This window comes from Hyperolius riggenbachi, chromosome 5 (genome assembly GCF_040937935.1).
Source record: "Hyperolius riggenbachi isolate aHypRig1 chromosome 5, aHypRig1.pri, whole genome shotgun sequence".
Classification (NCBI taxonomy): domain Eukaryota; kingdom Metazoa; phylum Chordata; class Amphibia; order Anura; family Hyperoliidae; genus Hyperolius; species Hyperolius riggenbachi.
Window position 1 is genome coordinate 325128657 of NC_090650.1, and position 25600 is coordinate 325154256.

A 25600-nucleotide genomic window follows, 5' to 3' on the forward strand; every position below is an offset into this window, starting at 1 on the left:
TTAAAAAAAATACTATAAAACAACCTACACATTTTAGTTGTTAGTCCCGGGTATCACAAGATTTAAATTATGTTCCTACTAGAATGTATGGTGACAATATACTATTTGGAAATAAAGGTGTATTTTTTTCTGGTTTGGGTTTCTTGTATAACTTTTTTATATTACCTTTTTACTACTAAAATACCAGTAACATACCCACGACAAAACTATTTTTTTTAAAAAAGCTTAGTCCATGATGTAACTATCAACCTCTTGAGGACCACAGGCTTACACCCCCCCCCCCCCAAGTGACTAGGCCATTTTTTATAATTCAGCACACTAAAGCTTTAACAGTTTATTATTCGGCCAACTCAGCAGCCAAATGAATCTTGCCTTTTTTTCTGCCTACTTTTTCGAATATATATAAATGACAGAGCACTGTCTGGGAGTGAACAATTGTTCCTCTTGTGTTTGGCAATCTGTTTTGAACAAGCACACAGTGTTGTTACAGAAAATATCATTGGCTTCTCGTGGAAGTCATGATCTTTCCCTTACATGCACTTTGATTGGTTCAGGGAACACTTGTTCCTTTCACCAATCCCGCCTCTCCGAATTAACAGGGGTATGCGCAGTGGGCACGTGCATGGCAGCGGAGGATGTTTTAAAATGTCTGCTGGTCCATTAAAAGCATGGCAATTTAAACCTTAGAGCTTCTCTTGCATTCCATTTGTATACTAATCAAAAATGCCATTGCTGTTTAGAAATCATTTCCACATTGCTTAGTATCAACAGAATAAAGGCTGTGCTAATTACTGAAGTAACAGATGAGCTCTGATAAAGATGATTACCTCTGTAACTCCCAAGTCTCCAGCAACATCAGATGGAGTGACTAAATAGAGAATCCCAGCTCCTGCGATGGCGCCCAGACACTGTGCAATAATGTAAAATGCTGACTTTGCAATACTGATCCTCCTCATACAGAGCATTGCAACAGTAACTGCTGGGTTTATGTGGCCTCCACTTATATGTCCAAAGCACTGTACCATCGTGGCAATGCTAAGTCCAAAACAGAGTGAAATAAGGACCAAATCTGCTGGTTGAGGTTTTTCCTTTGTACTCCAGTTAATGGTTGAACCGAGACTCAACAGTACAAATATGAACATAGCCAGAAATTCACCAGTGACTGCTTTCCAGAAAGGCTGGGTCCAGACTCCTTTGCAGGCCACCATGATTGGATTGCAGGTGCACAGGCGTCCACACTTACTGCAGAGAAAAAAGAAGAAAGTCCATTTTCAACATGCATAAATTTGCATAAAATTGTGCATGATCTTGCATCAGCTCCTAATTATTTGCATCTCATTGACCATCCCTATCCGCCTGTATGACTTTGATGACCTTACAAGGTGGTACCAGCATGGGAGATAGGATGGATTATGTATTACCTGTCTGCTTTTCTTGTGAATGGTATGGCCAACAAGTGTATTACCTAAGTGAACAAGTAAAGGAATTTTTTGTTTTTGTTTTCTAGACCCTTAGGGCGGGTTTTCACTGGGGTGTCTTCTCTACTTCTGAGTCAAACGCAGCACCCATGCTTTGGCATAGCCGCAACCAAATTGCCATAGCCATGCCATGAATGGCTATAGGGATTTAGATGCGTCCTGCCGCAAACTGCAGCATGCCACCTGAATTGCTCCGGCCTACGATTCGGACTGCAAGCCTATTGTCTGAATAGACAGTGGTTCCCCCTCCGGCTCACAGTTGGGGAAATGCTGCATGTTCAGACATAGTGGAAATGGGCCCTTATTCATGTATCAGCAATGCAAACATTAAAATGAAACTCACACCAAAGGTTTAAAGTTTTATTGTTTTATCAATAAAAATGTAGTCAAAGTGATTGTTGAAGAAAAAAAATGTAGTCAAAATGGAATTGTTATCCAATTTCATCTCTAGTTTAAAGCATTAAACACATCACAAACTTAAAGAGAAACTCCGACCAAGAATTGAACTTTATCCCAATCAGTAGCTTATACCCCCTTTTACATGAGAAATCTATTCCTTTCACAAACAGACCATCGGGGGCTCTGTATGGCTGATATTGTGGTGAAACCCCTCCCACAAGAAGCTCTGAGTACCGAGGTACTTCTGGCAGTTTCCTGTCTGTGAACCCTGTTACATTGTGGGAAATAGCTGTTTACAGCTGTTTCCAACTGCCAAAACAGCAAGCAGCAGCTACATCACTTGCCAGCAGTAAAAATGTCACCATGTAATAAATGTCAGAATATAAATCAGGGATTTAAAATATTTTGCAATGGGCAAACACTGACTAAATCATTTATACATAATTATTGTAAAAGTGAAGCACTTTTTTATTACATTATTTTCACTGGAGTTCCTCTTTAACAGCTAAAACAATCTGATCTTGTATTCAAGGGTTAAAACTCATGCTTTACCCCCCATTTAGTTGCTAACGGAAAAATCCTGCCTTTGCCAGGCAGAATTATCAGATTGAGCTGTGTAAACAAGGCAGAAACATTTCTGCTGAATAGTATGTATTAAAAGAAAATATCAGAGCAACCTTATATTGTTTGAGATTAATTGTTTTACTTTTTTGGTTTTTTTTTGTTTTTATGATAATACCACTTTAAATTGAATAACATGAACAGAAAAACACTTTCTCTAAGTTAGCTACTGAATGCTTCCCCAGCTATGAAACAGAGTCCTATCATGTCTTTTATTTCAGATCTGTTGAATGAAGCTCCTGTATAACTATATACCCTTTCCCTTCATTGTATCATGTAAACAGGAATTTATAAAGAATTTTGAATTTGCAGGCATCTCCTAGAACATTTCTTTCTAATGGCCAAAGCACAACTCTCGGTATATAAAGTAAAGTTCTACAGTTGGTAGATAAATTTATCCCTAGCGAAATGCTGGGGGCAGTGCTGCCAGGGGAATTCAGTTCAGGGGCACCGTGGAAGATTTATCCCAATAAAACACGAGCATGAAATATGTACAGAACAGATGCATTTCCAAGTTCTGGTTAAATATAGATGAATTTGTGCTTTTTGAATTTTGGACGCATATCAACACTCTGTTTGTACTGGAAGCACTTTGATTAATACTTCAGATACTGCAAAACTCAATATTAGACCAAAGTGTGAATCAACATGGAAACATTCCAACCCGTTTTTTAAAGCTTTGATGAATAAATCTATAAATGCTAATAAATAAAAAGCTGTTTACCAATCTTAATTTGCTGCTAAGCAGTTTAACACCTGAGTATTTTAGCAATCTATCATCTCCACATCCAAACATGAACATAATAAATTATAGCTCATCTATATAAATAGCTGGCTTGCCAAATAAGTCAGATGTACAATAAAATAAACTTGCTTGCTCTCAGTTAATCAGATTCCCCGGTATCTTGATGGGAGAGGAATGCCGAATGCATGACAGTTGTGCTTACCCTCTGCATATAATACATTCTGAGTTATTGACCCAGAATAAGTATGCAGTTCCTATTCCATTCTACTCTGCTGGCTTTACATTTGTTTAGATGTGGCTCAAAGGGCTAGATTTACTATTACCGCTGTAAAACAAAGTCAATGAACAGAAATGCAGTAACAGGACAAATCTTGATCACATCAATTATTAAAAAAAAAATAAACAACATTGACAAAATCACATCACAGAATTAATAATGCTTCATCAGACATCGCTATAAGGTTAGATTCCTTAGGTAATGGTTGCAGTAATTGCCAACCACTGACAGGTGATGCTACTTTTTAATGAAGAATATATGTAATGTTTTTGGTTTTTTTGATTCATTAAAAAAAAAAAAAAAGAAAGCACAAGCATCCTCCACAGATTAGTAACTAACCACTAACCAGCCATACAAGTGCTGTCCAGCACTGCAAATGGGGTCCAAGAGAAAAAGTAAATGAGCATGAAGGCCCTCCCACTGAGCCATACCAACTCGTGGCTATCAGCGATGGTAAGGGGGGGGGGGGGGGGGGGGGGGGGTGAGAGACAGTACATGCCACTCTGAGAAAACATCTTTGTACCAATGCTCAGGGGATTTCCCCCATCTCTGTGACTTCTGTCTCTAAAAAGGTGTTAAGGTGACTTAATGGATGTTTATTTTGGTGTCTGACGTCTCTCTTTATACCATGATACTATTTATACCATAACACCTCCCCCCCCCCCCCCCCCCCAACCCACCCAGGTAAGTAAATTAGGGTCATTTTCTGACTCTTAACTTATTCACACAAGGGGAAAGAAATTCAAGAAACTTTACCTACATAATGAAAACATATTTTAATGCAATAAAACATTCACTTTTAGATTATTTTTTTTAAACATACATACTTGTTTGTGTCCATCTTTCCAAATAGTCATCTTCTTTTCATCAACTGTTTTTTTTGTTTTATCTGTAACATTATTTCTTGACCAAAGAGCCATCAATTAGTGGTGGGCAGAAATAATGCCTATGCGTAATTATGCATCATAATTCGCAATTACGCATCATAATTGTAATGCAAAATGTGTGGATTAGGCGTAAAAAAATTCACTTGTAAGCATAATCGCTGACTGTAATAATTTACGTGAAAATGTGTTCGTGTGAATTCAATAGACATAATTACATATATAGGCGTAATTTAATGAATGTCACGTCATTTCGTTCATGTAATTTCAGATGCGAAAGTTTCCACACATATGAATGTTTGGTTTTGCATTGAATAATGGACGCGCATGTGCAGTACACTGGCTGATGAACGCTAATTGTTTTACGCATACAAATAAATTTTTCGTATTGAATATTTAACTAATGGCCGCACATGTGCAGTATACTGGTGAATAGATGCCAATATTTTTATGCATTGAACGCGACATTACGCATAATTGCGTAATTACTTGTGTAATTACGATTCACATATGTAGTATGCTGCATGTAACGTAATTGCAATTGCAAAAAATTACACAAAATTTAGCATAATTGTTATTGACCCATTACGAGCAACATTACCTCCAACCTACTGTCTGCAGTACAATTGATATATTTGAATTTTGCGCTGAGACTTCCTATAAGTGTTGGTGTTCGAATTTGGCATATCGAATTCAGAACACCCGAATACTGCAGAATACCACACTACTTCAGTACCCAACACACGGACATGGTCAACGTGAATTCACTTACTTGAGTTTCGTGGCACATTTCATGCTTCCTCCTTCCGGCTTTGGAAGTAGGAAGCATCGTAATCACATGAAATACACGGTGAAGTGCAGATAGTAAACTCCTCCTGACTCTGTCCACTTGTATGGTACTGAAATGGTGCTGAACTATGATGTTTGTCAGTATTTGGGTGACCTGAATTCAATATGTTGAATTTGAACACCAACACTACTTCCTATCATTCTAGACCAATAGACCAAAGGAAATAAATATGAATATGGCATATGGAAATGATTGCCATTGGTCCACTTGTCTAAACCAAAATTGGTATCGTCACCCGGAAATTCAAGTATATTGGCTTTGGGGTTCCTGGTCAGATGTGATAAGGATGCAGGATTTATGTTTTTTTTTTTGTAACACAGTTTTATTAAGTTTTACAGCGATCACATTGAATAGTGCTAGAACAAAAGACCATATGGTCCTATCCTAGAATCATGAATCCTCATTAACATAGGATACCATAATAAAGAAAACAATCATGATATTATATATGACATCAAAGACACATTCAGTATGGATTATAAGATCCATTGCATATGATAGCCATAGTGATATTTGAAAAATACCTATATCACAGTGTTGCCAACTCATCCCTTTAATTACTGACACATATGAATTATACAGGTTTGGTGGCTAGGTAGATGCAATTAAGGCACTGATTATGTGCACATAGCCCCAGAACCTGTATAACTTAGATGTGTCAGTAATTAAAGGGATGAGTTGGCAACACTGCTATATCGGTAAACCAAAACCAAGTAACTAAAATATGAAATATATATAGGAGATCAATATAGGAAGGCCTCAGAGTAAAAAGGATTTAAGTGTTTTATCTATTCATTAAAATATGTTTTTTTTTGTACTGTAGGTTTATATATAATATTTTGATGTTATACAAATATGTGGTAATATGTGCGTTTGCACTTATGTTTTATTTTCCTCACAAAAACCTTGAGACAAAGCACCTTTGTCTGCTGTTAACTGGTATGTTTTGTCAAATAGTGCTAAGCCTGAATTCTTGTATACCCAGTGGGAAAAAAAAACATTTTTGCAATGTGCTAAATTTGGCAGTGTCCAATAAAAGTTGTGTTTTTTTTTTCCTCAACTGAAAATAGGCCTTTGCAGGGGGCTTCTTCATAACAAAAAATAAGCCTGGTCTAAGAGCATAGGTAGACAATACTTGATTTTCTTCATTCAAATACAGCAACGCTGAGCACCGAAGCTGAGCACCGCTATAGCAGTAATGCTATAGTGTGCTTCCCGAAAAAGGGTTAATTCCGGCAATCGCCATAAATTACTTTGAGTTGCTACAATTCGGAGGGGGAATAGTATTTAACACCACTGGGGATTTGAGCGGCAGCAGGGTGAGCAATCATTTGGTTCACCCTGCGCCCATCTCACTGTCGGCATTATAACACGTATGCGTTATACAGGTCACAGAGTCTCACAGCAGAGGGAGGAGACTGGTTGCTCTGGCTGGTGGTGATGCTGGGCTAGCCTGGCTGGTGGTGATGATGGTCTGGCTGGCCTGGATGGTGGTGAAGCTGGGCTGGTTGGCTGGTGGTGATGCTGGTGTGGCTGGCCTGGCCGATGGTGATGATGATCTGGCTGGTCTGGCTAGTGGTGAGCGTACATTTGAAAATTGCTTCTGGGAAAAAAGGGCTCCTGATATAGATGAAAAAAGCCAGATTAGGCAACAGAGGGTGCCTGGTGTAGCCCATATGCCAAATTCGGCTACAAAAGGGTGCCTGGTGTTGTCTGTATGCCAAATTCGGCTAGAAAGGGCGGCTGGTGTAGCCCATATGCCAGATTTGGCTACAAAGGGTGCCTGGTGGAGGCGAAATGTCAAATTTGGCTACAAAGGGCGCTCGGTGTAACCCATATGCCAAATTCGGCTACAAAGCGTGCTTGGTGTAGCCCATATGCCAAATTCGTCTACAAAGGGTGCCTGGTGTAGCCGAAAAGCTAGTTTTAGTTTATAAAAAAGATGCTGTTATAGGCAAAATTCATTGGGCTATAAAAGGGGTCTGGATACCCCAAGAAAAGTGATATAGCCAAGAAAAGTGATTACTATGAACTAACTTCTCCCTACTCTCACACAGATCCTTCCCCTGGTGGTGCTAAACCCTAAGTCCCCCTGGTGGTGCCTAACTCTAACCCCCTCTGGTGGTGCCTAATCCTAAGACCCCCCTTGGTGGTGCCTAACCCTAAGACCCCGCCTGGTGGTGCCTAACCCTAAGACCCCCTGGTGGTGTCTAACCCTAAGACCCCACTGGTGGTGTCTAACCGAGACCCCATTGATGATTACTATGACCAAACTTCTCCCTACTCTCACGCAGAACCCTCCCCTGGTGGTGTCTTACTCTAAGACCCCCCTAATAGGGCCTAACCATAAGATCCCTCCCCCCTGCTTGTGATGCCTAATCCTAACCACCTCTCCTTGTTCCCTCGAATCAAACATTTTGGCTATAAAAGCGTGCCCTTTTGTAGCAGAATCAAAATCCTTGTAGCCAAAAATCTTGTAGCTGAATCAAAAATATGGGCTATAAAGGTGCACCTTTTTGTAGCAGAATTAAAAACCTTGTATCCAAATCAAAAATATGGGCTACAAAGGGGCACCCTTTTGTAGCTGAATCACAAACCTTGTAGCCAAATCAAAATTATGGGCTACAAAGGGGCGCCCTTTTGTAGCAGAATCAAAAACCTTGTAGCCAAATCAAAAATATGGGCTACAAAGGGGCACCCTTTTGAAGCAGAGTTAAAAACCTTGTTGCTGAAAACCTTGTACCTGAATCAGAAATATGGGCTACAAAGGGGTGTCCATTTGTAGCCAAATCAAAAATATGGGCTACAAAGGGGTGCCTTTTTGTAGCTGAATTGAAAACATTGTAGTCAAAAAACTTGGGAGACCTTTTCACCTTGTAGCCCATATTTGAAGAAATATCATTGAAGTGTATGGAGGAGCCCTTTTAATACAGATGGTTGAGGAGCCCTTTTTCAACTGATGCTGGTGGTGATGCTGGGCTGGCCTGGCTGGTGGTGAAGCTGGGCTGGCCTGGCCGGAGGTGATGCTTGTCTGGCTGGTGGTGATGATGATCTGGCTGGTGGTAATGCTGGTCTGGCTGATCTGGCTGGTGGTGATGTTGGGGTGGCCTGGCTGATGGTCATGATGGTCTGGCTGGTCTGGCTGGTGGTGATATTTGGCTAGCCTGGCTGTTGATGATGATGGTCTGGTTGGCCTGGGTGGTGCCGTGGCGATGCTGGGCTGGCTGGTGGTAATGCTGGTCTGTCTGGCCTGGATGGTGGTGATGTTGGGCTGGCTGGAGGTGGCAAAACAGGAAAAAAGGGCATCACCATAGAAGCCCATTATAAAAGGCGCAATACGTGGCAAAGAAAGAAAAGTTGGGCACTGTGAGCCACCACAATTTGCTGCAATGAAGCGATTGGCTCAATGACGGATGGCCCTTGGGACCATCGGCTCCAGTAAGAATGGCAGGCGACGGTGATTGGATGGGTGTGTTGCAGCTCCCCGCCTGGTTGGTCGCACAGCGCTGGCTCAGGTTGAAGCAAGTCCTGTTCAGCCAAGGCGAATCCCTAAATCTGCAGCTTGTCGCAGGATTCTTCAGCTGTTTGGTAAGTGTCTCACTTTCTATGAGGACATCTGGCGGGGGAGGGGGGAGGGGGGGCGTGGATGCAAAAGAGGAAGGGGACATGAGAGACATGAGGGGTGGAGGAGGACACAGGGACAGGCGACACAGGGGGTCAGAGAAAACACAAGGGACAGAGGAGGAAATGGAGGGCAAAGGTGAGGAAAGAAGAAACACAGGGAGATAGACAAAGATGCAGGATGACATGAGACAAAGGAGGACATCGGGGAACAGAGGAGACACAGGAGGGTCAGAGAAGGACACATGAGGTGCAAGGGGGAGGTACATGGATGCACCAGGTTTAGCATACAGTATATTTTTTCCCCTAGATTTTGTTCTATAAATCTAAGTGCATCTTATGGTCTGGAACGTTTTATGGTCCAAAAAAACGGTATTACAGTGAAAAAAGATGATAGAAATCACCCAACAATTCATCCGCAACAAATTTCTGATCCGCAGTTAATTCATTTAGTGTTCCATGTGAATTTGAACTCTCATGCTACCGTAGGTACACACGATACGTTTTTGCGTTCGATATATGCGTTTGATACATCATTTCGGACATGTCCGATATTACTTTTGGACGTGAATGGAAATTGATAAGAAAAGTTAAGAGAATCGAGCATGAAATCGAGCCGAAAAACGAATCGAAAATCGATCGAACAGAAAATCGACCAAAAAACAAATCATTGTGTGTACCTAGCATTACAGGCGTAATGAGAGCTAATTCAACAACTTGATTAGACAGTAAAGTGTCCTAGCAACAGAATTTATTGAGACTTCTGTAAGGGAGATAAAACATCTTAAAACCAACAACACATTTACAACCACATACACGTGAAAGAAACACATAAATCTAGGCACATCACCTTAAAGAGAACCTGAGGTGGGTTCTAAGAATGCTATCAGTACACAGAGGCTGGTTCTGCATATACTGCCTAGCCTCTGTTGCTATACTGCTGCCGCCCAGGCCCCCCTGCTTGCCCCCCATAAATCAAACACTGAGCTAGCTACACACAGCGTGTCGCAGCTGGTAGTGTCACTATTTGCCGCTCCCCGCCTCCTCCTCTATGGAGGAGGCGGGGAAGCGGCGAGACTGACACTTCCAAAGGTAAACAGCCGGCTGCGACACGTTGTGTGTTGCTAGCTCGGTGTTTGATTTATGGGGGGTGAGCAGAGCGCAGGGGGGCCTGGGGGGCAGCAGTATAGCAACAGAGGCTGGGCAGTACATACAGAACCAGCCTCTGTGTGCTGATAACATTCTTAGAACCCACCTTGGGTTCTCTTTAAGTTAGGACATTAACCTCCCTAGCGTTCAATTTCCCCAGGATTTCTATGCAAAAAGTGATAAAATTTATTTTTAAAACTTTTTTTTCTCCTGCAACTTGCCAAAATGTGTCAAGCAAGGGTCTAGTATACAGTGCAGGAGAGTATTGATGTGTATGCACGTTTATACTGTTCACAGCATGTTTTTATGGATGGATAGATCTATCAGTACCACTAGGGAGGTTAATAAGTTCTTTGGAAGGTGCTAAAGGGGGTGTGCTAAAAGGGCAGTTGCCACATACACGTGTGTACAACCACACACATGCACAGCCGCTCACACCTACGTCCATTTGAAGTGACCTTATTTGTTCATTTGGATTTGCTTTTGTTAATGTTAATTTTACTGTGTTTGGATGGGGCTTTACCGATTGGAAATGTTTTAGGGCTCGTTCACTCTAAGGGCGTTTTTGCCCTTTTTTTAAGCGCAGGCGATTTTAAAAATCGATCACAAAACACTTGTGCAATGAATCTAAATGAGAAGGTTCATATCAATGTATTGCGTCCGCTTTGCGGTGCCTGTGCCATTTTTGGCGCGTTTTTGCTTTAATGGAAGGTATAGGAAAAACGCAAAATGGTCACAAAATTGCTTTCTGTTTGCGTTCTTAAGAATAAATACATTGTATTTATTCTTTTCCGGGTCAAAGAGTTCACTTCCCGACTTTTGTTAGGGAGTAAATTACAAAACTGCTCTGAAAAAGCGATTTTACCTGAAACGCAGCGCGCAGTGGAGCGCCAGGAGGGGGGAGCACACAAAAACGCTTGCGTTTGCGTTTTTGATTTTAGCGGTTGCACATACTTAACTCAATGCATAAGGCAGGTGGATTTATATGGGCGTTTACAATGTTTTGTGTTATCACTGAGTGGCTGGGTGTAACGTTTGGGGGACTTTACTACTACCAATATCTGTCATTAGCTCACTTTGTACCTATCTGTTCTGTAAAGTTTTTTGGTAACATAGTGATTGTCACAGGACTTTCTCATTATACCGTCTCAGCTTATAATAGCCCCATGTACACCTTCCTGTTGAGGCTGTTGCACTGGAAATTGTTTTTCTCTTTTCATGCAGCCTAGTGTATTTTTTTTTATCATATTGCAGAAGATGTCAAGCAATGTCAGTCTAAAGATCAGCTAGGTGGCAACTTTGCAGGTTTTGTAGCGCAAGAAATAGATATATACGTGTAAGATTTTGATTATAGGTATATGTTTTTATGAAAGAATTGGACATATTTATTGTATAGGCAAATAATGTATAATCTTTTTTGTGCTATGCATTCCACTGCGTGCTCATCCACAGAACCTGTATAAAACAACTTCACATAGCGTGATACTGTATAGCCAACAGGTATATATCATACTCCACAGTGCGGGTGCGGGGTGATCTTGGTGTTCACACGTGATCCCCACTACCCTAGAGGTCAAAAGGCTCACCAGATGAAGACCACCATATCACAGGTGGCAATCTCACATCAGCACATATGTATCACTCAGGACATCAGTGACTATATCCACTAAAAATTCCCTTTAATAAAACATACATGACAAAATCATCGCGCAGCATGTCAGTCCAAAGTTTAAAACACACGGCGCTTCTCGCGCTCTCAGCAAACTTACAAGATCCCTCTAGGGGTAGATTAGTGTAGATTAGCGTTTCATAGAGGCAAGTCCCTCCGGTTTAGATGTGCTGTGTCTCCATCAGCCGTTCGCAGCGTCCCGCAATGTCGGCTACCACACCTCTGGACTTCTGCGTACTCAACCACGTGACCTACTTTAGGCATACTGGCTCCGCCCTACGCGTTTCGTCACCAGGACTCATCAGATTTCCATAAAATGATTTTTGCTTTGTAAATAAAATTAATAAAATACATTTCATTTCATTAAAGTTTTGTAAGAACAAGGGTTATAGTCAGAGCAGGATCATCCACTAGGCAACCTAGGCAGCAGGGCCGGTTCTCTCATGAAGCAAGGTAAGAGGAGAAGCAAGAGGAGAGCGAGGTGAAGAGGTCATTATTGAGGAAAAGCAGCTTGTACGTGCTGTGTGAGGAGTCTGACAGTGAGTGAGGAGGGGGGAGGCAGGAGAGCAGCAGTGTTTCATTTGACTTGCACAGCAGAAAGGAGTAGGTGACACTGCTGTCCTGACTGAGGAGGAATAGAGTGGCTGAGGATGAGCAGTTTGTTTGCCACAGACTCTCAGTGCGCAATTGTGTTGAGCTGCAGCATGTCATGTGAGAACATTAAATGAAGCAGATTAAATTGTTGGGTGCGCTGCGATCATTCCAGATCGGGAGGGGGGGGGGGGGGGAAACTTCATAAGTTTGCATCAGGCAGCAAAAGGTCTAGAACCGGCCCTGCTAGGCAGGTGTTTTGGGGCTTCCATCTCTGGTTATAATTGAATGTTTTTTTAGTTTAAATTGATTTAACTAAGAGTTACCTTCTATAAAGGTAAAATTGGTAGCCCATATATTAATTGTAAACATGGATTATGTGGCCGTGTTAAACTAGCACATCCACATATTTATGCTAGCCAACAATCAGTTTGGAGAGGAATCTGAAGGGTTAGAGGAAATAAACATGATTTTTGTGCCATCTGCTTTTATTGGGCATCCTTACAACATTTCACTGAATATGGTCATACAGCTAAAACCCTCAGATGCTGCATTGGAAGAGACCACAATGCCAACATGACATCTCACAATCAGACTATTACATCGACATGCAGAGAGAACTGTCATAAGCCAAGTAAAGCTGCACATATTAGAGTGCCTGCAATTTTTACAAAGACTTTTTAGTGCATAAAAAGCTGATAAAAAAGAGAAAAATATGTGGCAAGAATTCATTCTTTGCTGATCACAGAAATCAGACACAAAGCAAAGGCTGCATCACATATATATCATCAATAGAGGGCGCTTTAAGCTCAGATATTAAAATTGCAGCAGGAGTCATATAACAACTGCTTTAGAAATGTTATGTATGTAATAATAATGGAATTGTATCAGAACTCTGTGGAATTGATTATTCGCTGCATGAAATAGAGGAGCGGTGAAGAATGGGCACCTGGTGAAGCCGAAATTCGTAATTTTTGCAATTCATAGTTATCAATATTGATTGTAATCAATGTTTAAAATATCGATTTATTGCTTGCTCAGCCTAACTTAATATTACATTTTATAATAATGTAACATTTGTTAATGTATGATTAAAATGTATTTCCATTCGATTTGTAGCCATTCTTTTTTTTTTTTTTTTTTTTATTAAATGTGGCCTCCATATACCTCTTGCTTCAGATTCACTTTCAAGGAAACCAGAGACAAACTATTTTCAAAGTTTTATCCATACCTGGGGCTTCCTCCAGGCTCATTCTCACGGATCACTCCCACCCCGCCGTCCTCAGGCTTCAGAAGACAGGGAAGACTGAGGACGGCAGAGTGGGATCCGTGCGGATGGGGCTGGAGGAAGCCCCAGGTATGTATAAAACTTTGAATATAGTTTGTCTCTGGCACACTTTAAATTTGAACTCACTGCAGTGGGGTATGAATGTGAGGAGTGCATGTTTACATGTTATGTTACTGTCATGTTTATAATGGCTAGTGTTTTACTTAAAGAAGAACTGTCGCGAAAATCTTAACATTTAAAACACATACATATAAGAAGTACATTTCTCCCAGAGTAAAATGAGCCATAAATGAGTTCTCTCCTATGTTGCTGTCACTTACAGTAAGTAGTAGAAATCTGACATTACCGACAGGTTTTCGACTAGTCCATCTCTCCATAGGGGATTCTCAGCATGGCCTTTATCCATTATAAAGACATTCCCTGGAGATAATTAATACAAAGATGCTGGCCAGCCTCCCTGCCCGCTGCACACTTTTTTGGCAGTTGGACGGAGCAACTGCCATTCACTAAGTGCTTTTAAAAATAAAGAAAACTCTGAGAACTCCCCTATGAGAAGATGGACTAGTCCAAAATCTGTCGGTAATGTCAGAATTCTACTACTTAATGTAAGTGACAGCCACATAGGTGAAAAGTAATTTATGGCTCATTTTACTCTGGGAGAAATGTACTTCTTATTTGTATGTGTTTTATATTTTAAGATTTTCGCGACAGTTCCTCTTTAAACATTTTTTTTTTACTTATTAAAAGTTTGACTGACTTCCAGTGCTGTGGGTTCATATTAGTTAGTAGGGATAGTTGGAAACGCAGATTCCTGATTCTGCGGAAATTCTGATTTCCGCTAATGCCGATTAATGTTTCTGCAGTTTTTTCGATTTCCATTTTCTGACTACCAACGAGTCTTTTTTGTTGGTCATTTTTTGCATTCTCTGCTTGGCCTGTTACCTCTTAGTTGACTCGGAAGTTTTGGATTAATTAGTGAATGCATTTTTTTCTGCAGTAATCTGAATGTCACGGAAATTTCGGGCCAATCACAAGACACAGGAAATACTCTGTAGTGTCCAAGTCTTGTGATTGGTCTAAAATGACAGCCGTAATTTGATTCTCACTGAAAAATTCTGTATTCTCTGATTGGTCCAATGCTTCCGAGTTCTGTGATTGGGCTAAAATTACTGAGTTGCGGTAATGCGTTTTTTCCGCGGAAATCCGATTTCCGATTTGAAATGCGGAAATTTCAAATCTGCAGAATCTCAATGATTTTCCCTATTCATTAGCCAAACCTGCTTGCAATTTGGGTTTTAATTGTTTTATCCATCAGCAGCTGCTATATTATCTTCTGGCGCTGCTCGTTTTGTATCTAATGACTATACATTCCGTAAAGCACCAGGGAAGATGTCAGCACTATATAGATACAAAAGAAAAGCTATCACTTCTTTTTATGTTCTCTTCTGGTATCTTGGTACCAGTTCCCACTATTGGCTCTTGGTAGTTGGACCTGTGCTGACATCAAGCTTGGGCTCTGCACAGTTATGATGTGTCTACCTGCATCCACTTATCTCCTCTTTTATTATAACAGGGAGGGATCTTGTCATTGGCTACTCTACATCACATGATGTGAACAGATATCATATGATGCTGAGTGATGGCAATGCTGTGGTCACAATGTGTTAATCTCAGCACAGCTAACCTCAGAAACAAATGTTTGTTTTCTATACATATACTAGTAAAAAGGCCTGCCCGTTAAAAAACGGGTGCTAGGTCACAGCCGCTACCCCCCGCATTGCGCGCACATACGCGTCCCGCTTGCTTGTTCCCCATCACTGTCTAAAGTATATGCACACAGGGAGCTGCTTGCTTGGCAGTTGGAAAAAGCTGTTATTTCCCACAATGTAATGAGAACCTCTGTGAACCACACACCGCAAACTGTCAGATCCGGCCCTGTGTCCTAACTGCCCTGGCTGCGCACATGCTCAGTACAAAAAAGCCAGTGATACACAACCATTCAGTTGATGACGCAGGGACACTTGCATTTTATTGTATAGGATGAAACAAAACTTCTGTATTTCTTTTTCCCTCCTCCCCTTCTGTTGTATTTCCTTTGCATTTTGGTTTGATTGTTTCTCTTTTTGTTTTGTCCTGGGTCTATTTGTTGATCCATATGTATCAATATGGTTTATGTGAATGAAATGTACTCAATTATAGGAAAGAAAAAAATGAACCAAAATGTACCTGTTAGAAAAAACAAAGCTAAAAAACAAACAAACAAACAAACTTTGGTATTGCTGTGTTGGCTAGTGCTGTATAAAGAATATACATAATATTAACCACTTAAGCCCAACTGGACGAACATTCTCATCCAGTTGTGCTGTGCGCATTCCCGCCGCCGGCCGTTAGCCCAGCGATCAATGAATGGGATTATAGATTGATCGAAGCCCCCTGCAGAAAAGAACGACAGCCTCTTAACAGAGGCTGCTGTTTTTCTGATTCACAAAAAGTTTCCCGTCCTCCTAATGCGTCCTGGAAGCCTGATTGTACGCTTCCGGGACTTTTTGACTGTGGCCATCTTGTGGCCAAATAGTAAAACTACACCTACATCTATTTTTTTTATTAAACAAATGCATTATTTTACACTTAAAATTAGCTGTTTACCTCCCACACCACAAATTACCCAAATCAAATTTTTAATAAAAAAAACTAAATAAAAAAATTACAATTAAAAAAACAAACAAACAACATAAATAGTTACCTAAGGGTCTGAACTTTTTAAATAAGCATGTCAAAGGAGTATATTAATATAATTTTTTAAATTATGGGCTTGTAAATAGTGATGGACGCAAACTGAAAAAATGCACTTTTATTTCCAAATAAAATATCGGCACCATACATTGCGATAGGGACATAATTTAAATGGTGTAATAAGCGGGACAAATGGGCAAAGTTATTTTTTTTTTTTTAGAAAATCATTATAAACTACCCTTAAAGGGAACCTGAACCAAGTAAAATTGTTTAAAATAAACACACGATGTACCTGCAAATGAATATTACATACTAACCTTGCCGTCAGTTCCTTTCAGAAGCTCACCATTTTCTTTTAACAACGATCCCTTCCAGTTCTGTCAGTTATAGCTGAAATGACAACTGATGTGCAAGGTAATGTCCATGTTTCCCTATGCCTCAAGTGAGTGATATAGTTTAAGGGCCCTTTTCCACTAACAATCACAAAAGGAAAACACAAATGCAAGTGATTTGCGATTGCAATTATCTTTTAACATTGAAGCACACTCGCAGGTAAAATCGCTCCAAAAAGAGATTGCCCTTTACAGAATAACGAATTATGATCATGGAAAATACTTTTCGTGATTCCTATTTTAAAATAGCAACCCTAGCGATTTAAAAATCACTAGTGTTTTGCGATTTGAAGCGAATCGCTCTTAGTGGAAAGGCCCCTAACAGTGTGCTGACCCGGAAGCCGTTACAGGGTCATTGCCATTTTTAAAGTGTAGGACGGAGAATGCCATCGATCACAGTGGACAAACATAACGTGGGAGAGGAGAAGGAGATTGAAAGAGTAGACTGCATGAGAGGTAAGTATGACGTGTGTATGTTTCTTTTGACATTTCATTTTCAGTTCAGGTTTTCTTTAAGGTAAATTGCTGATCTAAATAGGATTTTTCTTCCTCAGTGACAACATACCATCTCAGTAGAAACAACCTCTACACCTATTATAAGTTATATCAGTGAGTAAGACACTTAACCATGGTAACAGTGAGCATCACACATTGCCATAGTAACAGTAAGCATCACACGTAACCATAGTAACAATAAGCACCACACATAACCATAGTAAAAATACACATCTCACAGTTTTTTTTATGCTACCTCTATATACTGATTCCCATTATATGTTAAACAAAGGAAGTGCTGTTAGATTTCTGCTTAGTGACAACTGGAATCACTAGAACAAAAATATAAAAGAAAATAATAATATAACTGTCTCTCGCTCGTTCCTCAATCCTCATAGATCAAATGAAAGAATAAATCTTACATTATGCTCCTGATATTTGGAATATCCAATCCACCGGTGTCTTAGGGCACTAGTCAGATGTATGACTCTTGTATATTGTTCTTGCGTTTAAATAGCAAGACACCTTGACACCTTCCCACATTACAAGGATGTTGTAAGCTTCTGGCATTGTTCCAGGTTATGTTTTAGTGTTGCCATTCAGTCAGTTTCTGTGAACTGAATACATGTGGTGTGACCCTGTAGTGAGAGGAATACAGAGACTGATATATATATATATATGTGTGTGTGTGTGTATATATATATATATATATATATATATATATATATATATATATATATATATATATATATACCGTATATTCTAGCGTATAAGACGACTGGGCATATAAGACGACCCCCCAATTTTTCCAGTTAAAATATAGAATTTGGGTTTATACTCGCTGTATAAGACTACCCCTCTTCCAGCGCACACCAAATGAAAAATTAAAAAAATTATATATTGGTGCTATGTATCAACAGATACTAGTGCTGTACTGTATGTGGTACCCAGTATATAACAATATATGGGCAATTGACTGGTTGGATTGGTCAACTCTCCCTCAGAGCCCAAATCAATATGGCGAGCTGTCCTGATGCTCGCCGCTTCCCCCGTTCTCCATTCTGCCCCTCCGCTGCCTCTAAATGCCCTCCGGCACCCTCTTCCGCACGCAGCCGGGCCAGTGCAGGGGCAGAATGGAGTTTGGGGGGAACGGTGAGCATCTGGAAAGCTCACCATACATGCCTGCTCCCCCTGTTTCTCAAATTGATTTGGTCTTTGGTATCCTTTAAGGGGTAAAAATCGTAAAACGTGATCTGGTTAAACAATGTCTGTTGCCTGGCAGTCCTGTTGATCTTCTGGCATCAATAGTGTCTGATTCACAACCCTGAAACAAGCATGTGTCTATTCCAGTCAGATATGAGTCAGAGCACCTGATCTGCATGCTTATTCAGGGTCTATAGTTAAAATTATTAGAGACATAGGATCAGGGGGGCAGCCAGGAAACTTGCATTGTTTAAAAGGAAATAAATATGGCAGCATTCATATCCCTCTCACTACAGGATCCCTTTAAAGAGAAACCATGACCAAGAATTTAACTTCATCCCAATCAGTAGCTGATACCCCCTTTTACATGAGAAATCTATTCCTTTTCGCAAACGGATCATCAGGGGGCTCTGGATGGCTGATATTGTGGTGAAACCCCTCCCACAAGAAACTCTGAGGACCATGATCCTGGCAGTTTCCAGTCTGTGAACCTTGTTGCATTGTGGGAAATAGCTGTTTACAGCTGTTTCCAACTGCCAAAAAAACAAGCAGCAGCTACAACACCTCCCAGCAGTTAACATGTCCCCATGTGATAAATCTCAGAATGTAAATCAGGGATTTAAAATATTTTGCAATGGGCAAACACTGACTAAATCATTTATACATAATTATTGTAAAAATGAAGCACTTTTTTTGTTACATTATTTTTACCTCTTTAAGCTCTTTCTGCTATTCAACTTTTACAACCCTGCCCAGACTGTATGGTTGTCAATCAAAACAATTACAAACAATTTCTCCAAGAGGGAAAAAAGTTATTCTTGTCCAAGGCTTTAGAATTAACATCACTTCCCAGTCAAAAGATTTATAGTTTGTGGAGTTCTTATGTGAAAATTCTAAAAATAGTAGATGACAAAATTTAATATAACAATATAATAACTAATTTAATCAATTTTGGTCAGCATGTTGTGAGAACTGTGTGTAAGAGAGTAAGAACCATATCCTATTGCTGAACTCAGCAGCGCTAAGCGCTGGAGACAGTTCTTAATTTAGGCAATGGGGGCCTTGCCTAATCCTATGGGGGCATCGCCCTGCGAGTTCTTTACATGGTATCCAATTACCCTTTTCATGTGTCGGAAGCGATGCTTCCCGGTAGACATGAGTGTTAGCTTAGACCCGCAAAGAGCAGGTCTAAGCCAGCTAATGCACATAGTCTCCACAGCATCTGGGGGTCTCCTTCAATAAGGAGACCCCCAGAGCTCCCTGTTGGGTCGCTGCACATCTTGGAAGCCCCCACATAGCTCTGCCGGGCACCCCTGTAAATATACATACCGCCGCTAATCACCCGACGCCTTTCGCCGCAAGTTCCGTTGCATAATTGCAGTGTATCTGTCTGTCACTGTAATTACTGTGCCCATAGGAGCCCGAGCAAAGCATCTTTCAATCTGAATAAAATGGCTCTGACAGTGGACCAATGAGGAGCCCGGCTTCAGATTCAAAGATGCTTTGCCCGGGCACATACTCGCACAGTAATTACAGTGACAGATACACTTTAATTATGCATGGGGGGCATCCAAGATGTGCAGCAACGATTATTGAAGGAGACCCCCAGATGCAGGGGCAGAAGATGGCGGTGGATGTTCTATGGGTGTGTGCATGTGTGGGGAGCGAGGCCGCGGTGCTGAAGGACAGCACCACAGCGTAAACCTCGCTCCCCATTGGCGGGTAAAAGGGTGCATCACTCAGGTTTTCACCTGAGTAATGCTCCCTAACAATCGGCTATTGCGCGAAGAAAATGGCGAGTAGGATTTGACGGTAATCCTCACGTGATGGCAAGGTGATAAGTAGCTCGCATCTGCAAGCTACTTATCACCTAGAATAGGATATGGCCCTAAGTATCAAGTGCTGCTATTCAAATGCACTTGATTAACTTATACTTAGCAAGTGTGATCTCACTGGTCTGTAGCATTTAGGTATGTGTTAGCACAGTGTCGAGGAGGAAAGACATTAGCAATGATCTTTGTCCTTACACACACATCCTTATGATCTTGGAATTATACCAAAGGCAAAATTTAGATTAAAAAAAGCCCTGTACAGGAATGCTTTTTTGGCAAAGGAACATCTGCGGTTCTATGGAGGGAGATGGTGGACGAGTGCAAAAGTGAGAGAGATCCTGCAGAAACAAAAAAGATAACGCCCTTATTCATTAAGGCGGGTGCCTAATCATTTTAGGTGCAGCTTCACACATGCTAGAATCTCAGTTGAGAAGCATACAACAGTCATCTCAGACAGTGGATATCCATCGTGTGTGCAAGGGTTAAGAGAAGTACATTTTTCAACCTATAAATGTGGGTAGTTTATTTTGCCATTTCCAAACAATTAAAAGTCCATCATTTTAGAGAAAGGTTTTTCACAATTAAAAAAAACTTTCAAGATAGCTGCCAGTCTTCCTCAGAGTTGAGACACCAGAAAATTCACCCGCATGTCAGGCCATGCAATGCTCAGAGAAATTTGTGAAAAAAAAAGCTCAGATTCTACAGACCTTAGCAAGCATGTTAAAGTTCATAAAAGCTCAGAAAACAACTAATCGAGTGAGGCTTGTGCCAAAAAAAGAGCTTGTCAGCATAGCTTAGATATCCAAAGTTGTGTTTGAACAAACTACAAGTCTTCTAGAAAAATGTCATTTGGACAGATGATATCATGATGGAATTATTTGCCCATTGAACAAAAATGTGGCCATATTTGTAAGCACCACATTTGGGGAAAACCAAAACAAGACATATCAGGAAAAACATATCATACCAGCTGTCAAGCAAGGTGGTAGAGGTATAATGATTTGGGCTTGTTTTGCAGCTACAGGGCCTGGGCACCTTGCTAGTCCCCGAGTTGACTCTAGTATTCTAGAATCCAATGTGAAGCTCTCTGTTCAGCAGCTTGATTTTGGCCGGTATTGGGTCAGGCAACAAGATAATGATCCCATGCACACCAGCAAATCAACAACAGAACAGCTTAAGAAGAAAAGAGTCATGGTCTTGCAATGGTCCACTCAAAGTCCAGAACCAAGCCCAATCAAAATGCTGTTTCAGGATCAGAGTGGCACTTGCACATTACCAAATCAAATACTCGCAAACCTCAATTAACTGAAGCAATGTTGCAAAGAGTAGGCCAACATTTCTCCAAAAATGTTAAAGACTAATCAACTCATACAGAAAATTATAACTTCAGGTTATTGCTGTTAAAGGTGGTCCTACAAGCTTTTGTATAGAGTGTGACCAGTGGTGTAGCAACAAGGAATGCAGAGGTTGCAGTTGCATTGGGACCCTTGAAACAGAGGACCAATTAACTCTTCATTGGTGCTATGCTGCCTGTTATGATCACCTCTACATATGTTTTGAATAGTGGTGATCTTTCTTAGGTCTAGTGCACACCAAAGTCGCAATAGCAATTGCTAGTGCTTAGCGATTTGTGATTGCGATTTTCAGAGTGATTTTTGCATTAATTAGAGTTTTTGTTCATTCATTCAAGCTGAATCACTCCAAAAAATGCTACATGCAGCGCATTTGCGATTTTGAAAAAAATCACAACGCTGCTGTGGGAACACCCTCATAGGATAACATTAGCCAAGCGCTTTTCAAAGCCCTGTCAATTTAAAAAGCGATCAGAAGCGCTCTTGGTGTGCACCAGCCCTTAAACTGTTCCCCTACTCTGCTAACGCCTCTCTGAAGTTGTGGCCAGGGGCGTAACAATAGACCCTGCAAGGGATGCAGCTGCAGGGGGCCCAGAAGCAGCAGGTGGGCCTCATGGGGTGGTGAAGTTTCTTTTTCCTGTCTTGAGACACTGACAACTAAGGGCATGGAGAAAAAAAAACATTCTGCCCTTTGAACAATTGTTCTAATGACTGCATCTGCTCAGCCACTGATAAGGAATCATACAGAGTTTTGCAGACAAAGATTTGTAGACAGTCACTATTCAGTGTGCAGCAGGGTGTATAGCGTCCAGCCCCCAACCTCTCTAGCCCTCCCCAAGTGCTGTGTGTACTGTAGTGATGCTGGTGAAGTCTGCAGAGCTAGTTCTGCACCATTAGAGATGGACATAGTAAGTGCAATAAGCTGAGGCTGGGAGCACGCTCGCCTGTCAGCTTTCTGTATGCATTTTGTGTACACCATGTGTGCGAGGGGGGGGGGGGGGACGACCAAAGATTCACAGGGGAGCTCAGTGATTTTTCGTTACACTCTTGGTTGTGGCTCACACCCTGTCAATCTACTTTCCTCTCTTTCCTAAACGTTTTGAAGTAATTTTCTAGTTCAGATAAGCTGGTACATGTAACCCTGCTCACGCATCCATGAATGCTGAATGCAAATGTTCATTTTTGACCTCAGGATTCCCCCAATTGGAAAATGTTTATAAATAAGAAAGCAAGGAATCCTGGGAGTCTCCATCCTGGTCTGGTTACTCTTGCGTTCTTCCATTGAGGAAACTATTACTGACCCTTGGACATTGGGTCATCTTGCAGCTGCTAGCAGTTAGCTGCTGTTCAGAATAGGATGGAGTCCCAGGAATGCGGGTTGGGAATGTGGCCATATTATGGATGGCAGACTCCTTGGTTTATCCAGTGTAACCACCCCTCTGAGTACAAGCATATTGTATATTACCTAAGCAGTAAGTCACATCAGCTCATTGCACCCCCCTAATTCATAAAGATTGCTTTTCAAGGTCTTGAATTTGAATTGTCAATCAGTGGGTTATTCAGTAAAATCAGAAACATATGTTTTACGGATTAAATGTGTGATATTGGTCGTGTAGATATCTTCCATTTTCTACTTTAGATTTCAGGATGTGAATTTCACGTCCTCATTGGCCCCTCTGTGCACTCCAAGCTGGGAAATTCACGTCCTGCAGTTAAAACAATGCTGTGCGCTCCCGTGGACGCCCCCCCCCCCCCCTTGCATGTGCACATGCTACTAGCAGCACTCACTCATGAAAACAAGGGGGGAAAAGTTAAAAAATAAGTATTAAAGTGACAGTGCCTCCTTAAATATTAAAGTGTCCTGTCCCCCGAAAAATATGAACTCCTTTTTAACTAATTAACCCCTTGTGTTACCTAAACTTAGCCCTAGCATTAGTGGACATCGGTAATGGCTGCCGCCAGTATCGATCAGGCACAATCGCTAAGGCAGCAGCTCCAGGACCCGGCACTGTACATATACATCGCTGTGCTGTTGCCTAGCAATGCATCTGTAGAGCACTGTACAAACTGTGCGCCATAGCAATCAGATCCAATCACTGCAAACACACAAGCTGGCGATAATGGTACACCACATTCCCACCTAGTGATAGAATATGGCATGTAGGGTTTCATTTTAACTGGGAAAAGACAATTAACATATTTTGGGATGTTGTATAACTGTGGTACTTGTCATGTAAAATTTGTGAAGGGTGAAATACAAAATTGTATTTTCTGCACTTACCCCTATTTTTACCCTGTACAATGCAAATGAAATCCAATAATTCTTGAAAACAAATATTACCCAAAGAAAATCTAGATTGTCCTGAAAAAACTACTTTGATGGCATAAGTAATACCAATGTTATTGTTATATCAATAGTGACAGCTGAAATGCCAAAATTGTCAGGAATCTTAGGAGGGAAAACCCTTGGAAAGTGAAGTGGTTATTCGAAGTTAAAACAGAATGACATGTGCAACATTAAAGAGGAACGGTAGTAACATATAGCAGAATGCAGTAAAATATTCAGGATGCCCACTTTTAACAGCAGCATCAGAAACACTTCCTAAATCGGTATATTGCTGTATAATGGTGTGTAACCTGCCCTCTCAGTAATGCTTAGCCTAGGCTGTTTTTATTACATGCAATTCGCCCCAAGAGCATTCTGGGAGATCAGGTATATTTTCAATTAGCTTCAGAACTTTTAAGTAAACAAACATTCTGCAGAGATCACGTGACAGGTCAAAATGTGTCACCGCCTGTGATAGATTTCATAATGTAAATCAGGATGAGGAGATAGTTTACAGTGTTCAAACACTGACTAAATAATTTATAAATTAATATTGTACAAATAGAATTTTATTCATTATGTTATCTTCACTACAGTTCCTCTTTAAGGTTTATTTAGCAATAGATTGCAAAAACCACAGGTGTTCCCTAACTCATTGCAACCACTGTGCAATTTGCTTTCAGCATTATTATTTTTCAGACTAATATAGAGGTTTGTTTAGACTGATTGGTGCTGATCACTGTATGTTTGTGCCCTATGATCTATTTAAGTAATAAAAAGGGATGTATGATGGGTAATAGCATGCAGCTGTTCATAGATAACAATCAATAATAATCTGTTAGATTATCTAAATGCAATACATTGATACCTTCTAAGATCACTAGTTATTAAACTGCCTTCCTTAACAGGTACACTGTAAATGTGTTTGTTTCTTTTTAGAATTACTACTTATGGCAACTGATGTACCGACCGAGTAACTAGGTAAAGATTAACATAAATTGCATCTGCCCTGTAATGTTTGAATGTGGTCAGAAACCTCAAGTCATTGAAAGCTAATAAAATAGCATTGAGTTTCATAGATGTGAGAATGATGTACTATTTGTAAGAGCTAAGAGATTATAAAGCACTTACCCTCGAACCCTTGACTCGGGTCTGTCACTCATTCCTCCTTAGGATAGAATGAACTGTTCCAATAGCCCACACTGGAAGAACACAAGGAATCAGATTTCAGTAAGTTATCTGATTGGGTTTTGCAAGAGTAGGGGTGGAAATGGACAGTGCTATCAGCTCCAGGTATGATGTAACTGGTATATCACTGCCAGATAATATTTCTGTATATGAATACAGTATGCAACACCTTGTCTGCTTATTTCAATGGCTGTTTGATAGGAAATAAGTTTATGATGAAAAAACGGCATAATATCAAATGAAAACACTCCAGTATTAGACCTGTTCTAGAATTATCTTATTCATTAGAAACAGGATTTAAGCCCAACAAAGGCTGCAAAGCCTAAACATACAAATAAGAAGTACATTTCTCCCAGAGTAAAATGAGGCATAAATTACTTTTCTTCTATGTTCCTGTCACTTACAATAAGAAGTAGAATTCTGTCATTAACGCCAGATTTTGGACTAGCCCATCTTATCAAAGGGAGTTCTCAGGGTTTTCTTTATTTTAAAAAGCGCTTAGTGAAT

The 25600-nt window shown here is 40.6% G+C and overlaps 1 protein-coding gene across 2 annotated transcripts in view; it reads right to left on the bottom strand.

Moving 5' to 3' along the window:
* Positions 1-25099, bottom strand: part of AQP4 (aquaporin 4) — a 48204-nt gene extending 23105 nt beyond the window's left edge. The window contains exons 1-2 of one of the 2 annotated variants that reach the window (XM_068237300.1): positions 3357-3400; positions 828-1242 (exon numbers count right to left, since the gene is read on the bottom strand). In XM_068237300.1, the coding sequence (XP_068093401.1) occupies positions 828-1208 (381 nt within the window). In that variant the 5' untranslated portion in view covers positions 1209-1242; positions 3357-3400. Of the gene's footprint in view, positions 1-827; positions 1243-3356; positions 3401-25036 lie in introns of those variants that run through there. The other variant, XM_068237299.1, reaches the window with a different exon arrangement.
* Positions 25100-25600: the final 501 nt, after the last annotated feature.